The following is a 16,256-nucleotide window of genomic DNA, read 5'->3' as shown; positions in this document are numbered from 1 at the left end:
TTTGAAACCATACACAATCATGCATAGTATGAAATAATTATTATAATAAAACTCATATTATAAAATAATTGTTCTATTTTTGTTTTTAACATCTAGCATGAACAAAGTATCAGTATTATTTTTCAAACAAGGAGTACCTTAAATAGGAATGCACTTTTGCATTAATTTAATTTCTGCTTTATATATCCATAAAGTGTTTCCACAGATTGAGGTTGAATCCTGACAAGACAGAAGTCCTGTTTTGGGGGGACAGGGGGTGGGCGGGTGTGGAGGACTCTCTGGTCCTGAATGGGGTAATGGTGCCCCTGAAGGACCAGGTGTGCAGCCTGGGAGTCATTTTGGACTCACAGCTGTCCATGGAGGCGCAGATCCATTCCGTGTCCAAGGCAGCTATCTACCAGCTCCATCTGATACGCAAACTGAGACCCTATCTGCCCGCAGACTGTCTCGCCAGAGTGGTGCATGCTCTGGTTATCTCCCGCTTGGACTACTGCAACGCGCTCTACGTGGGGCTAACTTTGAAGGTGACCCGGAAACTACAACTAATCCAGATTGTGGCAGCTAGACTGGTGACTGGGAGCGGCCGCCAAGATCACATAACACCGGTCTTGAAAGACCTACATTGGTTCCCAGTATGTTTCCAAGCAAAATTCAAAGTGTTGGTGCTGACCTTTAAAGCCCTAAATGGCCTTGGCCCAGTATACCTGAAGGAGCATCTCCACCCCCATCATTCAGCCCAGACACTAAGGTCCAGTTCCGGGGGCCTTCTGGTGGTTCCCTAACTGTGAGAAGCAAAATTACAGGGAACCAGACAGAGGGCCTTCTTGGTTGTGGCACCCACCCTGTGGAACACCCTCCCATCAGATGTCAAAGTGAACAACTACCAGACTTTTAGAAGACATCTGAAGGCAGCCATGTTTAGGGAAGTTTTTAGTGTTTGATGTTTTATTGTATTTTTAATATTTTGTTGGAAGCCACCCAGAGAGGCTGGGGAAACCCAGCCAGATGGGCGGGGTATAAATAATGTTGTTGTTGTTGTTGTTATAGTTTTGCTTCCTTTTTTGTTTTTTGTTTTTTGCTTTTGCCAAATGTGAAACCACCTTGGATTTTTTTTAGGAAAAACTAGGAAATCAGCGCTCTGTGTTTCCCATTGATTTCTGTCCCTTTATAACACACATCAAAATGTGTGAACAATGTGACAGGCTTTAGCTGTCAATCAGGAATTTCATTATGTGCGTCTATGACATCAGATGCATATCTAACAAGAGCTTTGATTGGCAGGAGAAATAATCAATTTATATCACGTCCATGTCTATCAGTAACTGATATTCCAACACATGGATTTTATTTATCAGCCAGGTATTTTTATTTTAAATTGTTAAAATTTGATTGCTTGTCAAGGGTAGATGGGTGGATGAATGGATGTATAGACAGATGAAGCTTTCATCCTAGATCTGCTTTCCCCCTCATAAATCTGTTGCAACATTGTAAACTTCCAGAAACAAAATATAGTGGTGCCCTGCAAGACGAATGCCTCGCCAGACGGAAAACTCGCTAGACGAAAGAGTTTTCCGTTTTGGAGGTGCTTCGCAAAACGAATTTCCTATGTGCTTGCTTCACAAGACAAAAATGTCTTGCGAGTTCCTGCAGGTTTCCCCCCGTTTCCCCCCTTTTTCTAAGCCGCTAAGCCGCTTATCCGCTAAGCCGCTAAGCCGCTAAAAGCCGCTAAAAGCTGCTAAACCACTAATGGCGCTAATCCGCTAAGCCGTCAATGGGCTTGCTTCGCAAGACGAAAAAACCGCTAGACGAAGAGACTCGCGGAACGGATTCTTTTCATCTTGCGAGGCACCACTGTAGTTTTGCTAGCTCTGTGGGGTGGGGGATGCGTGTGTTATTCTTGTGGGAAGGGATTACGTACAGTTCTTTTAATACAACACATTTGATGGATAAATGAAAGCAATAAACAATGTACTGCAGTCACACAATCAATCAATCAATCAATCAATCAATCAATCAATCAGTAGCTGAACTGGGTTCCATACAGTCACACACAAAAAAGAGCCACAAAAATGCAAAATAAATCGCAAAAGCAGGCAGACCTCAGCGTAACACTCCAAACAGAAGCATAGCACTCAAAATAGAGCATGTTTGGCTTCTGGTTTTTCCCCAAACCAGAACACTTACTTCCGGGTTTGCAGTGTTTGGGTTCCAAGTTGTTTGAGTACCAAGGTGTTTGAGAACCAAGGTACCACTGTACTGCTAAAAACATTCCTGCTTAGAGAAGCCTCCTCAGATGCTTGGAAAGTAGAAGTAATTTTAATCTGTTTCAGTAATCTAACTTTTGCATGCTTTAAAGTAGGGTTCTATTCCCCCCCCCTTGATTTCACTGTTTTATCTTTAAAAATCACTTTGAGGTTTCATTTACAATCAGTGTATGCGTTTTATGAAATAAATAAATAAACTTGTTCTTTGCTGTATCTAGCAGCAGGAATTTGTTTTAGCTTAGTGCCAGCAGTACGATATCACGAACTGCGTTGATGCCCTTTGGTTTTCTTGGGGGCGGGGGGAGCAATAATTATTTCAATGATAGCCACAACAAATACCTTTTATGTCCCTTTGCATATCAGTTTGCATTTTCTGCTTCCTGTTCACTCTAACAAGTTGGGTTGGGACAAGAACATTTATCAAGGATTCTGGCTCATCCACAGGGTGTACCATAGAAGGAATATGATACGGATGCCATCGTTTCCCCCCCCGTCACTTTATTTTACCATTTTATAGCTTTATGACATTTTAATGATTTCATTGTACACTGCATTGGCATTTTTATGACCTGTCGATGTATGAATATTCTTTTAGAATCTTGCTAACGCTAAGTTAATTTTCTCTGGTGAGCGTTTCGAGATTGCCTGGGTACCCCTGTGTCCTCCCACCTTGAATTCCATTTTGGGAGAAAGACGAGATATAAATACCATAAATGAGCTGGTTCGTTGACTACCCCTATGCTGCCTTGGGTGTGAAAATGAGGTAATAGCACTAGAACCTTTTTTCAGAGTTGTTCAATAGTATATAGACTTCTTGGAAGATTCCAGAAGAAGAGGTGTGTCTAGAGGATTAAGACAAAAAGACTGATAAGAGAGAGGAGAGGTTCCAAGAATGACTCATAATTGGAGCTTGCTCTTAATACCAGGGACACGGGTGGCACTGTGGGTTAAACCACGGAGCCTATGATCAGAAGGTCGGTGGTTCGAATCCCCGTGATGGGGTGAGCTCCCATTGCTCGGTCCCTGCTCCTGCCAACCTAGCAGTTCGAAAGCACATCAAAGTGCAAGTAAATATATGGGTACCGCTCCAGTGGGAAGGTAAACGGCATTTCCGTGTGCTGCTCTGGTTCGCCAGAAGCGGCTTAGTCATGCTGGCCACATGACCTGGAAGCTGTACGCCGGCTCCCTCGGCCAATAAAGTGAGATGAGCACTGCAACCCTAGAGTCGGTCACAACTGGACCTAATGGTCAGGGGTCCCTTTACCTTTACCTAATACCAGAGTGGTGAGGTGGCTAGTCTGACATATCCAAGCGACTGGTTAGGATCTCTATTCCCTTCCTTTCCAAACACCAGGGACAAGGATGCGAAACACTGAGCTTAGAGTGAGGGAATAGCAGCAAGCTGCTTTCGTACATGACTACCCAGTATTTTGTCCTCTGATGGGCAGTGGCTGTCGACATGCAGAGGGCCAGAAGGCCAGCTTGCATGCCCCAACTCGGACTTCTCCTTTCATCGACCCGTGCTCCGACATAAATCAGCGACCCGGATTTCAAAAGCCAGGGCATGCTGTTAGCAGAGTGTACCGCATGCACAGAATAGGTGTGAGGCTTGTGAAGTCATGCTACAGAACGTGTTCTCCCTAGCAGAGAGCGCGTGTTCTGGTGGGGGATACAAGCCACCCCATTGTTGCTGGGCGGATTTGGGAAGGGACCCAGGCAGTGAATTGGTTAATCAGGTCTCTGCGGAGAATTGCTTGTTGCCAATTTTGAAGGAGGGGTCAGAGGTTTTAAATACTGGTCGCCCAACTTTGAACGTCCTCTTGGCTGCTTGCACTGGATCACCCGCCCACCCTCCCTGTATTGGGGGGGGGGTTGTTCGCTTGACCTTGCTATGCCTGTCATGGGGTCATCTGCTTTGAGGCAGGGGCCTGGTAGGAATTTTGTCCATTTGGCTGATTGGCTGGTGCCATTTGGTTTTGCCTACTGCGTAGCAAATCATCACAACTTGTAAGGTTGGCGGTTAGGCATTGGTTTTGGAATTGGTTGGTGGAGGGGTAAGTGCCTACCCCTCCAATGGTGGTGCGGAAAGGGAATTCCGTTAAAGGAATCCAGGAGCTTGCCATTCTTTTTGTCCTTGTCCCTGGCATCGGACTTGGGCCGTGCAAGCCACCAGGAGCATGAGGGTGAGAAGTGAGGGACTGAACCCCAGCCTCATTTTCTCCCCAAAAGTTGTTTCCCGCACTGGCTTTCGCTGGTATCCGGAAGTCAGTTCTGTCCCCCTGGGCAAGGACAGATAGTCGGAACCAATGCCTAAGCAACCACTCACTTGGGTGTAATTAAATAAATTTGTGGTCAAAATCGTGCCAAAAACCCAAACCAAAATTGATGTGTAATGTGTGAGTTATTGGGAGGAGGCTTGGGGGCCTCGACACGCAACTACAGATTTATTAAACATAAATCAGAACAAAGAAACATGTCTTCTCTCATGTCGTCTCGGAGAGAACAGCAAAAGCTATACACAAACAGAAGTTCTTAGCATACTGTGCTGGAATGTAAACAGACATGTGACACGCAACAATCTCATGCCTGTTCCTTAAGGTGGAATGGAAATGTCAACAGTGGCTCTCCTGGGGTTTTAGGCAGAGATCTGTTCCCGCTTCCTCATCTTTTGAACGGGAGATGCCAGAGATCAAGCCTGGGACCTTCTGCACGGGAGGAACGCTCTGCCCCTGAGCTCTTGCTCCTCCCAAATGCTATGTGAAACAGGGAGCTGCCTTAAGAGAGCCACAGCTTAAACCTCGCAATATTTCTTGCTACTTTGACTCCTAGTACTTTGCCTCTTCTCTCCCATGCTCCTGCGATACCTCCACTAGCTGTTTCCTCTGGCTCCCATTAACTCTGACATGCTCAGCATATTGGCAACAAGGCAAGATGTCCCAAAAAACCTGATCCCTGTAGTGGTTTCTGCTGGCATGTCAGAGATCAGTTTAAATTTTACTTTCCTTCCAGTACACTAATTGAATACAGCAGAGCGGAACAGCAGGGGATGGAAACAGAGCACAGTGATTCCTGACAAAGATTTCTCTCTAGAGGCAAGCATTCAATTAACATCCCTTGTTAGACAGCAAAAACTAACTACCCTGAAGCTATCTGACTCTTATTTGTTCTTTCCCCGAAAACTAGGATTTCAACAGTTTGGGAGATATTCTCTTCAGAGTTTCAAAATCTCATGCAAGCCCTTGTGGCCTAGCTTATCCATGCTAGGTGGTCAGCTGATTTAGATATAAATTGGAAGTGTTAATTTGAAAGAGGCCAGTGGTTTCATAAACTTTGTGCCTTCGGGAAACTTTACAGAGAGAAATATCTGAAGCAGGCTGGTGGTTTTATCAATATTCAGGAGATTTTGCAAATGGAGTTCTCATGGTTGCTGACACATTTTAGTGTATAAATTCATATCAAAGGTACAGAAAAGTACAAAAACCTGATAAATATGTGTGTGCGCATGTTCACATGTTCTGTCTTAATCCTGTTTTCCTAATCGTGCCCAGTTTAAGTGTCATAGTATTTTCAAAACAGAGCTGGGTGTTTTGCTTTGTTCAGATCTTCAGAGGAAGGGGATTTCACTCTCATAAATAAATAAATAAATAAATAAATAAATAAATAAAGGATCAAATCGCTATCAACCCTGTATTAATATCCTTGCTATTCATACTTTACATGTAAACAGTAAGTGCAAAAAGTCCTCATTAGTCAAAGCTAAATATCATGGTTCAGTACAAGGAATTAAGTACAGTGGTATCTTGGTTCTCAAACACCTTGGTACTCAAACAACTTTGAATCCAAACAATGCAAACCTGGAAGTAAGTGTTCTGGTTTGTGATTTATTTATTTTTTAGAAGCTGAACCTGCTGCATTTTGAGTGTTATGCTTCCCTTTTGAGTGCTACACTTCCCTTTTGAGTGCCAGAGTGCATGGAAACACTGTTTACCATCCCACCGCAGTGGTACCTATTTATCTACTTGCACTGGTGTGCTTTCAAACTGCTAGGTTGACAGGAGCTGGGGCAGAGCAATGGGAGCTCACCCCGTCGTGGGGATTCAAACCACCGACCTTCTGATCAGCAAGCCTAAGAGGCTCAGTGGTTTAGACTACAGCGCCACCCTAGTGTATGATGTGATCCTACTATATATTTGGATTCCCCACCCACGAATGTTCACAGGGCATTTCCAGTTACTGTTGTTCTTACTTAGAGTATAGACCTGTGGTGTATAATGACAGTTTGTGGCATTATTTCTGTCAGTATTTCCATCTGGGGAAAATGATACAGGCAGTCCTCGGTTTACCCAGGGGTTATGTTCCAAGGCACTGTGCACATTGGTGACGTCATGTATAATTGAAACCCATTGAAAAAGACTGTAAACACCCCATTCCATCCCACCCCCATCCCTGTTCTGCCCCTTTAGTGATGTTTCAGTGACATCTTTATGACATTTCTGGACCATTTCCGGGTTTGGCACAATGTGCATATACATGACCATGCACATATTGAACGTGTGTAGACAGGGCTTGCCTGTACCATATGGGGAGAGAAAAGCCTTGCTAGAGCAGATAGCCACACGGCTATGCTTAAAACCCCAGCCATCATATCTTGCTGTGGCATAGATCTATCACTATGATAATGTTGACTTCAAAGTTCTCAACACACACATAAAGAAAAACGCCTTGTTTGCAAAGGAATAACTCATACCCAACACATGATGAAGAAAGAGAGGAAGTTGTCAGGGTTGCTTGCTTCAAACAAACAGACAAGAATATGGACGAATGCTGGTCGTGCCCAGAAATAAAAAAAATTCTGGGACACAATCTACGAGGAAATGAAAAAATTACTAAAAATTACATTTCATAAAAAAACGGAATCATTCCTTCTTGGAATTCTAACTGATAATATTCAAAAAGAAAGATTAAAATTATTTTTCTATGCAGTGACGTCGTATCAATAGCCAAGTATTGGAAGGGAGGCCATATACCAAATAAAGAAGAATGGCTACAAAAATTGAGCGAGCACTTCAAACTCACTAAGTTGATGGAAGCCTTAAGGAACAAGTCAAATAAAATAGTCCAGAAGGAATGGGATTGTTTAAATACCTAGCTATCGAGTCAAGGTTCAACAACCAATGTTTGGCTGTGTTTAGAATAAACCCATAAGTGGGAAAATGTCTCCTTATACCAAGATAAGGAATATATTGAAACACAGAGAAATGGTACTAGTTATAGGAAATGAACCACCATGAGGTCGACAGAAGTCGAAATCAATAACCAAAAGTATAATAGAAAGAGATTCACCCCAGAAGGGTCAGTATTCAGGTAAAGAATAGTCTGGGATGACTCTTATAGTTACCTTGTATTATACTTAATTTTTTACTGTTGGTGTTTGTTCTGTTCCCCCCCCCCCATTTTTTCTTTTATTTTTCTTTTATTTTTCCTTTCCTTGTGTATTCAGTAGAAATGTCTGTATTCTTTGTTTCATTTGTATCTGTATAATAATTCAATTTTAAAAAAAAATCTAACGAATATGGATGAATGCATTCACTAGATCTGTAAAATCCATGAACCGGAGCCAAATAGGTTCCATGGAAGAAAATCCACACCCTGGTGCAATTGGTGCATGTCAGCTGCTTCCAGCACTTATGAGCCCATATCAGTTTCACAGCCTTTACAGGAGAGGTCAGCGTGGAGGTTAAGCCAGCAAAAGATCCATCTTCATTGATTGCACCTCTTCAGAGATGGATCTTGTGTGCTGGCTCTACTGGCCCCTTTCTCCCTTGAACTTGGGGCAGCTTATGTTGAGCGAGGACCATATGATTACTCATCTGTCATTTCAAGGTCTCTGACCTGGAGTGTCATAAAGACTTTTTTGTATTGTTGTGGTGGAATTTAATTATGGTCACATTGGCTGTGCTTGCAAGGAACACCTCAGGCTCCAACCTACACGCATATCCTTCGTCTAACACAACTGCAAGGAAGAATTTCAAAGCTTTTGCTTCCATTTTGGATTAACCAGAGCTTGCCTTTTCATCCATATCTGGATAAACTGTGATTAATCTGACCTATGGTTTGTCGAAACAAGCCAACTTCATACCGCATTTGATGAACTGACCTGTTTCAGCAACCATAGTTAAGATCAACCACAATTTAGGGTTCAGAAATGACATGAGAGTGTGGTTAATCTGAAATGGAAGCAACATCATTCAATCTCCTTATAGTTGTGCCCAAGGAGAAGGGTCATGCTATACGTTGGTTAAGCATTTTACAGAAATGGAGCACTGATGTATTGTCAAAATAAAGCGTGTTCTCCCTGAAATGAGAGCACGTGTTGTGGTAGGGTCTGCCAGGCCAACCCTCTGTTGCCAGGCAGGTAAAATTGTGATGGCCTGGGGCAACAATTGGATGGCCGGGTTGCTGGGACAAATTGCATGTAGCAATTTGGGGGGTGGGACCAAAGGCTTTAAATTGTGGGGCACTCAGCTTTTGCTTTCTCTTTCACTGAGTGCATCGGATCACCCGCCCACCCCCCCGAGTTCCGGTTGACCTTGCTATGCCTGTCCTGGGGTCGTCTTCCATTGGGGCAGGGGCCTAGTAGGAATTTTGTCCATTTGCCTGATTGGCTGGTGCCATTTGGTTTTTGCCTACTACTTAGCAATTCGTCACAACTTGTAAGGTTGCAGTTACACATTGGTTATAAAAATTGGTGGAGGAGGGGTCAGGATAGGCTGGGCCTGCCCCTCCAATGGTGGTGTGGAAGGGAATTCCGTTAAAGGAATCCTGGGGCTTGCCACGATTTCGTCCAATCCCTGAAATGGGACCAGGGCCGGCAAGCCTTAGGGAGCAGGTTGGGTGAGCGGTGAGGCACTGTCACTCAGCTCAACTGATCCCTAATATTGTTTTCCTTTCACTGGCTTCCGAGGGAGTTCGGAAAGTCAGTTCTGTCCCAGGTGGGGGGACAGATAGTCATAACCAATGCCTAAGCAACCACTCACAGATTATGTATTTTAATAAAGTTGTGGCCAAAATTATGCCAAAAACCTTAAACAAAAATTATGTGTGATTTGTGAATTATTTTGAGGGATGGCTTGGGGACCTCCACACGCAAACAAATCTTGTGGACAGGAAAACGTGAACTATAAGCTGATTTTTTCTCTCTTTTGTTGTCCACAGCACGCATTATAAAAACAAAACAGTGGTGTGAAATGCTTCCATGTTTAGAAGGAGAAGGCTGTGATTTGCTAATCAATAAATCAGGCTGGACCTGTACACAACCAGGTGGGAGAATAAAGACAACTACGGTAAGCCTTTTCTCTTCTTTGTATACCTTTGCGTTCCACCTAAACTATAACTTTTCACTCATCAAACAGGTGTTCAGCCATAAATCCCACACACAAACACACCATTAAGATGTGTGTGGAATCCAATATGCTTAGGTATCTGTCAGCATTTATAAGTTATGCTTGGCCATTGCCATATGGACTCTGGAACTTGTCGCCTTGCCTGCTGCATGTGGGGTGGCCTTTGAAGACAGCTCAGATACTTCAGATGGTCCATAGGATGGCACCAGAGCTTCTGTTGAATATAAGACTCTAGAAGCATGTGACACCATGTAAGTGGCTAAATTCAGAGTGGTGCTTTTCCTCTTATACTTAAATATCGGGATCTGAAGCACCTTCTCCTATATATGTCCCTTTGAGATGTTGCCTAAGGCATCACCACTGTTTGAAATAAGGTTTTCTGTTACTGGAAATCTGTCGGTTTGGGTGCTAGAATCTGGATTATGAAAGTCTGAGCCTAGAAAGCCTTACAAGGTCTACGCTGTTAGATTTCTAGGCATTCAGGGAAGTCAAACCGGTAGCTGGCTTTTTACGTAAGAAACTTTTAGATGAAAATTTGAGTTGCTTTTTGAGCATTCTTGATGTGTTCGATGAAACTTTTAATACGGTTTTATGATGATTTTGATCTCTTTTTTTATTTTGACTGTAAGCTGTTTTGAGCACCTTCAGGTGGGAAACTGAAATATAAATCAATTAATGCAAATAATTCAGACCAGGAAAGTTTAAGGGAAATGTCACCGTATCAAATATGTGGCTGAAATCATTCTCTGAGTTATGCATTTGGCAAGACCCTATTGCTGTCTTTACACCTCACTTCCCACCTGATCCTGGCTGTCCATCAGATGCCTAATCATCCTAAGCAGCTTACACAGCTTAGTTTCACTAGGCTAGGACAATATTCATTGGCAACCTGCTCCCCCTTCCCCAGGAAATTTACTTGAGATGTACTTCCTTTGACTGTCGTTCACTCATCTTTCTATTCCTGATCCCACTGGTTCTATGCCACATTTTGTTGCAGAACTAATCAGTGAAAACTGAATCATCATAATATGTGAAGAGAAACCAGCATTAGAGTCTAAAAATAACAAGATGACTGTAATTTGCAAATTTGCAAGTGTGTAACCCCCCAGGGATGTTGCAGTGACTTTAAAGTAAGTCAGTGTGCCCCCTTTTTAAGGTCAAACTAGACATGGGCATTAACCCATGTTGTTTGGCCTTCTGTTTTATTCCTTTTTGTTTTTCACAAATAATGGGTGATCTGGATTTCGAAAAGTGGCATGGGGAGAGGCCTTAAATCTCACCTAATCTGACCACTAACAAACCTAATCTCACCACTGTCATGCCCCTTCGTCTTCCTCGTGAGTGTACCAATACCACCAGGAAAACTCTACTGCTTGTTCCCAGAGAATATTATGTGCAGTATCTTTTCCCCCCAATGGACTATTAATTATATATTGTGGTTTCACTCATTCGTCTTTATTAAGGCTGAGTTCCACAAAGATTGTCCCGCAAGTATTGTGAGCTGTGCTTGTTAACTGTATCATAAATGGTCTAGAGTAAGGGATGAGAAGCAAAGTTTCCTGATGATGTAAAATTGTTCAGGGTAGCTAAAGCAAAAAGGAATTGCAAGGAGCTCCATAAGGATAGCTCCAAACTGGGTGAATGGGCAGTAAAATGGGCAAAGGCAGCTCAACATAAGCAAGTATAAACTGATGTACACTGGGGTTAAAAAAAACACACCCAATTTTACATGTACTGTATGCTACTGGGGTCTGAATTTGTGCTGGCTGACCAAGAATGAGAGAAACATTGGGGTCATAGTGTATAACTTGATTAAGACATCAACCTGGTGTGTGATATCTGTGAAAAAGGCAAATGCCATTCAATGGATCATTCAGAAAGGGTCTTAACAACTAAACTTTTATTTATCATAATGGTGTTATACAAATCTATTGTGTGACTACACTTGGAATACTGTGTACAGTTCTTCTCTCCTCACCTCAGAAAGGATATTTACCGTATTTTTCGCTCTATAACACGCACCTGATCATAACACGCACATAGTTTTTAGAGGAGGGAAACAAGAAAAAAAAATTCTGAATGAAACAGTGGATGTATCATTTTGGTGCTTCATGCTGTGGCCACAGACATGTGATTTGACGGTGAGTTTGGGGTAGGCCAATGCAAAAATCCTGAGAATCCATGTGGATCTGTGCTTTGTAACCACAGCAACCGAAAACAGCTTTTACAACTTTGTAAACAAAGCAACTGAAAACAGAAGAGGGTGGGCAATAAGACCCTGAGGCAGAATGCAGGAAAGCAGCAGTGCGATCTGATTTTTGCCCCTGCACTCGGGCCAGTCAGCTCCAGGGACCACACATTCGCTCAATAACACGCACAGACATTTCCCCTTCCTTTTTAGGAGAAAAAATGTGAGTGTTATAGGGAGAAAAATACAGTATATGTTGGGGAAAGGTACAGAAAAGGGCGACCAAAATGATCAAGGAGTTGGTTCCAACATTTGGGGTTGTTTAGTTTAGGGTAAAAGGGAGAGCAGCTTCTCCTTTTCATGTTTCAGGGATATAACTTGGCAGTGTTTTCAAAGCAAAAAATGCACTATTCTGTTGGTGTTATAGGGGAGATTAATTTTAGCACCAAAGTGTATATATATTGTCAATGATCCATCACTACTTAATTGTTACTTAATTAATTCCTTCTTTTACATGATGCGATTATAAGGCATGGAGCTTAACAGAACATTCATGCTCCAGTTCCTCAGCAGCTAACCTTTTTCAACTTCTGCGATTTTACTGCTAAATTGGCTGAAGTGGGAAATTAAGGAGTATGAAGAAGCTAAAAGAGAGCTCACAGTAGATAAAGGCTGTAATTACTCTGACACAGAGCTCAGTGCTTGGCTAGTAAAATTTACTAAGGATCCAGCTTCACCAAGGGATGTGACTTTCTTAATAGAGTTTACTTACACACAGAGCAACTTAGCATCCCCCACTATTAATATATATGACATGCTGGTTGGGTGGGAAAGGTAATTTGTTCCTTACCATCAGCTTTATTATACTGTAGTTCGTTTCTACTTACTGAAATCCAAGTGAATTTTCTTTTGCTACTATTCCGTACAAGCCCAGCCCCAAATAAATAAATCTATGGGCTCAGTTAGATCAAACAAAGGGAGCTGCCTCCATACTTACCTCCATCCTAAATGGTGGCAGATTTGGAAATAAACAGGTTTTTCTTACCATTTTATATCAGTAACCAGTTATCTGAACATGGAGGGTGGGTGTCAGCAAATCTGCCAGAACTATAATCCTACTTCAAGCAGTGACTTCACCTGTAAAACGTTTCTTTTTCAATGCCAATTACTATAAAGGAGCAATAATTATCTCCATGAAATAATGGAAAGGGAGAAAGAAAGAAAAATGTATGTGATATAAGGCCCAAATGGATAGCTGTTACAATCCTGGAAGAAATCTCAGTCTGATCACACAAATATTTGCATTGGTATCCCATACCCTCCCATACTGATCAAAACCAAGACACTCGTTTTTTTGGTCCTGAGCTCTCATGGGAGCTAGATGATTCGTGCCACAGCACTGGCCAAAAAATGGGACATTCCAGGATCCAATCAGAACTAAGATCACATAGCTCTCCCTGGGACAATGGTTCAATTACTACTGGTGTGTGTGTTTGAGAGAGAGGGGGAGAGAGAGAGAAAGAGAGAAAATCCTTCAGCTCAGTTATAATTGGGATGCTTTGCATTTCTCAGGTTTAATCCCTAGCAGAAGAGTAGAAAAGACAGGTGATACCCGGTGCAGAAAATTTCTTGTCACCCCCCCGCAAAAACGGTTTTACAGTGGTACCTCGGGTTACATACGCTTCAGGTTACATACACTTCAGGTTACAAACTCCGCTAACCCAGAAATAGTACCTCAGGTTAAGAACTTTACTTCAGGATGAGAACAGAAATAGTGCTCTGGTGGCGCAGGGGCAGCAAGAAGCCCCATTAGCTAAAGTGGTGCTTCAGGTTAAGAACAGTTTCAGGTTAAGAACGGACCTCCGGAACGAATTAAGTACTTAACTCGAGGTACCATTGTACGTTATTTCAAATTTTCTTACATAGGAATGTGGATTCTGGGCCCCTGATAACAAGTAGGCGACTGTGGACAGATACTTAAATCTACAGGATGGATTGTGTTTTGGCTCCACTGAATTGAAAGTTCAGCCTTCACGACATATGAAAACGGCCAAGTAAACAGTTATTTTCGTGGAGGAGGGTCAAGATATTAACTGATATGCATGAAATTTCAGATATAGGTATATAAACCCTAGTGTAATAAGGTAAGACCTTTGGAGCAGACATTTTTTTTAAAAAAGTTTTTTTTATGAACCTCCCTAGTAGGGCAGGAATTGTTCCTTGATAGTTTGTCACCCCCCTTCATGATGGCACCCGGGGCGGACCTCCCGCCTCCCTTCCAACGCCCCGATCCCTAGTACCTTGAGCTTTTTTTATATACGGCAAACCTTGGTTCCCAAATGGCCAAACAAATCGGCTCCCAAACATCGCAAACTCGCAAGTAAGTGTTCCAGTTTGTGAGCGTTTTTCGGAAGCCGGACGTCTGACTCAGCTTCTGCTTGAGTGCAGGAAGCCCCTGCAGCCAATCGGAAGCCACACCTTGGTTTTCAAATAGTTTTGGGAGTCCAACGGACTCCTGGAACAGATTAAGTCAAAGCACCAAGGTACCACTGTATACCACTGCATATGGTCTCTTATCATGCCAAATTATCTTCAGTTCTTCACTCTTTTCGTGTGTGTGTTTTGGGTGGAGATTAGTTTATAAAGTGGCATTAACACAATCCATCAACCAGTTCAAAAAGAAAAAAACACACCAAAGATCAGCTATTACAGAAACAAATCTGCAGAGCGATCTGTTGAATTGTTGAGATTAAAAGGTCAAAAAGACACTTCCAGTTGCTGGGATAGTTGCAGTATTAACTTGAACCTCTTGCTAATCCTATATATTCTTTCAAATCCCCGATGCTCTATAAAATAAAGCTACCTCTTTATGTAATATTACTTTAATGATCAGCAAAGGGTTCACCCAAGTCAAAGTATGTAAAAGTGATGAGCTATTAATACTAAGTTTGAAAATATTAATATTTCCCGTTACCTTTTCTGAGTACAGATGTCCTGCAGGAAAAGGGTTCTGGCCACGGACTTCTGATTTACATCTGTTCTTCATCCCTTATAGGATTAAGTCAGTTTTCATTGCACATGGGTAGATTACAGAGCCAATCAATAATGCCAGAGCAAACTTTTTGCTCCAAGCTTCTGTTTAATATTATGCTCTTGAATCATTTTATTTTAAAGCTTTCCCCTTCTTGCCCAGAGGTTGTCAGTGGGTGATCAGTATAATTCTCAGGATTAGTCATTAACTGTTAATTATCTAGTAGCTGGTATATGCTACTTATGCTAAATGAAAAAGGAGGGCATTGAAGATGAGTCTAGATATAAGCTTCCTGTATAGTTTATTCTAAAGTTTATTCGGTTTCTAAGTATCTGTTTCTTTGAAACTCCCTGTCTTTAATATGAAGTACATGCCTTTGATGCAAGGTCTGTCACACCTGTGGAAAATATTTATTGTTGCTAAACCTAACCAGGCAAGCAATTTTGTCGCATGTATTTGTTTTTTAAGTTGTTGGTTTTATATCATTTTGGTTAATTTTATCCTCTCTACTATTACTAAAATCTGCTTTAACATTGTGATGCTAAATGAATGTTATGTAAACCACTTTAAAATTTATTATTATTATTATTAAGCATTATATAAATCTTGCGCATCAAGGCCCTGAGGCCTCCCGCATATGTTGAATAATAACACTTGGACACGGTATTTTAGGTTAATGGGCAAATAAAGGCCACCACTTTTCTTGGTTACAGAATGTGAGTGGTATTGGCTTAGGCATTGAAATTGAATCGACTACATCTGACTCCTGCCTAAATCTTGTTAAACAAAAGAAAGATACTCTGCACATGCTCAGAGGCCTTATGGTCCTTGACAAGTTCTTGGAGTAAGGCCTGGCATTCACGGAAGTGAAACTGGCAAGTCTTGCCTCAAATTTAGCCCTGGAGGGTGGGAAGTATTATGTTGTTTTGCTACTTTTATGGAAGTAGCAATTGACGTATCTGATTCAAGTTTGGCCATGGTGTTCCTTCATCTTTTTTTTACCTTTATGTGCTTCAAGGTGAGCTCTGGTCAGGGGGTTGTATCTCATGCTTCTGTCTACCCAAGGGAGCTTATGGAAGCTTCAAATGTAGTTTGCTGTGCTTCCCCAAAAAGCTTCTCCTGAATATTGCTTATAATAAGCAATTAAAATATACTGAGAACATGCAGTCTACCCACACCTTTTTATGCGGCAGATGGATTGTGTTGGTGGGGCTGGGGACTACTCCTGTGTGGATGTACACACGTAGATGTTGTAAAACACAATATGGTCTAGGCTTCTGAATGCCAGGCCACTGTCTGAGTCATCATAAGAATATTCTTCATCTGTTGCTGCTGAATTGTGACTTTCAAAGTCACAAAAATTAGATAGA

At 42.1% G+C, this 16,256-nt stretch overlaps 1 protein-coding gene across 10 annotated transcripts in view; it reads left to right on the top strand.

Annotated features, from left to right (window-relative positions):
* Positions 1–16,256, top strand: part of TAFA5 (TAFA chemokine like family member 5) — a 348,113-nt gene that overhangs the window by 260,364 nt on the left and 71,493 nt on the right. For all 10 annotated transcript variants that reach the window (XR_014160512.1, XR_014160513.1, XR_014160514.1 and 7 more), the window contains one exon: positions 9,480–9,607. Coding sequence is in view for 3 of the 10 variants with exons in the window: in XM_081878135.1 (XP_081734261.1) it covers positions 9,480–9,607 (128 nt within the window). In the remaining 7 variants the exon portion in view is untranslated. The remainder of the gene's footprint in view (positions 1–9,479; positions 9,608–16,256) is intronic.

Source organism: Podarcis erhardii, assembly GCF_964252035.2.
Source record: "Podarcis erhardii genome assembly, chromosome: 10".
Classification (NCBI taxonomy): Eukaryota; Metazoa; Chordata; class Lepidosauria; order Squamata; family Lacertidae; genus Podarcis; species Podarcis erhardii.
This window is presented reverse-complemented; position numbering and strand designations above follow the sequence as displayed.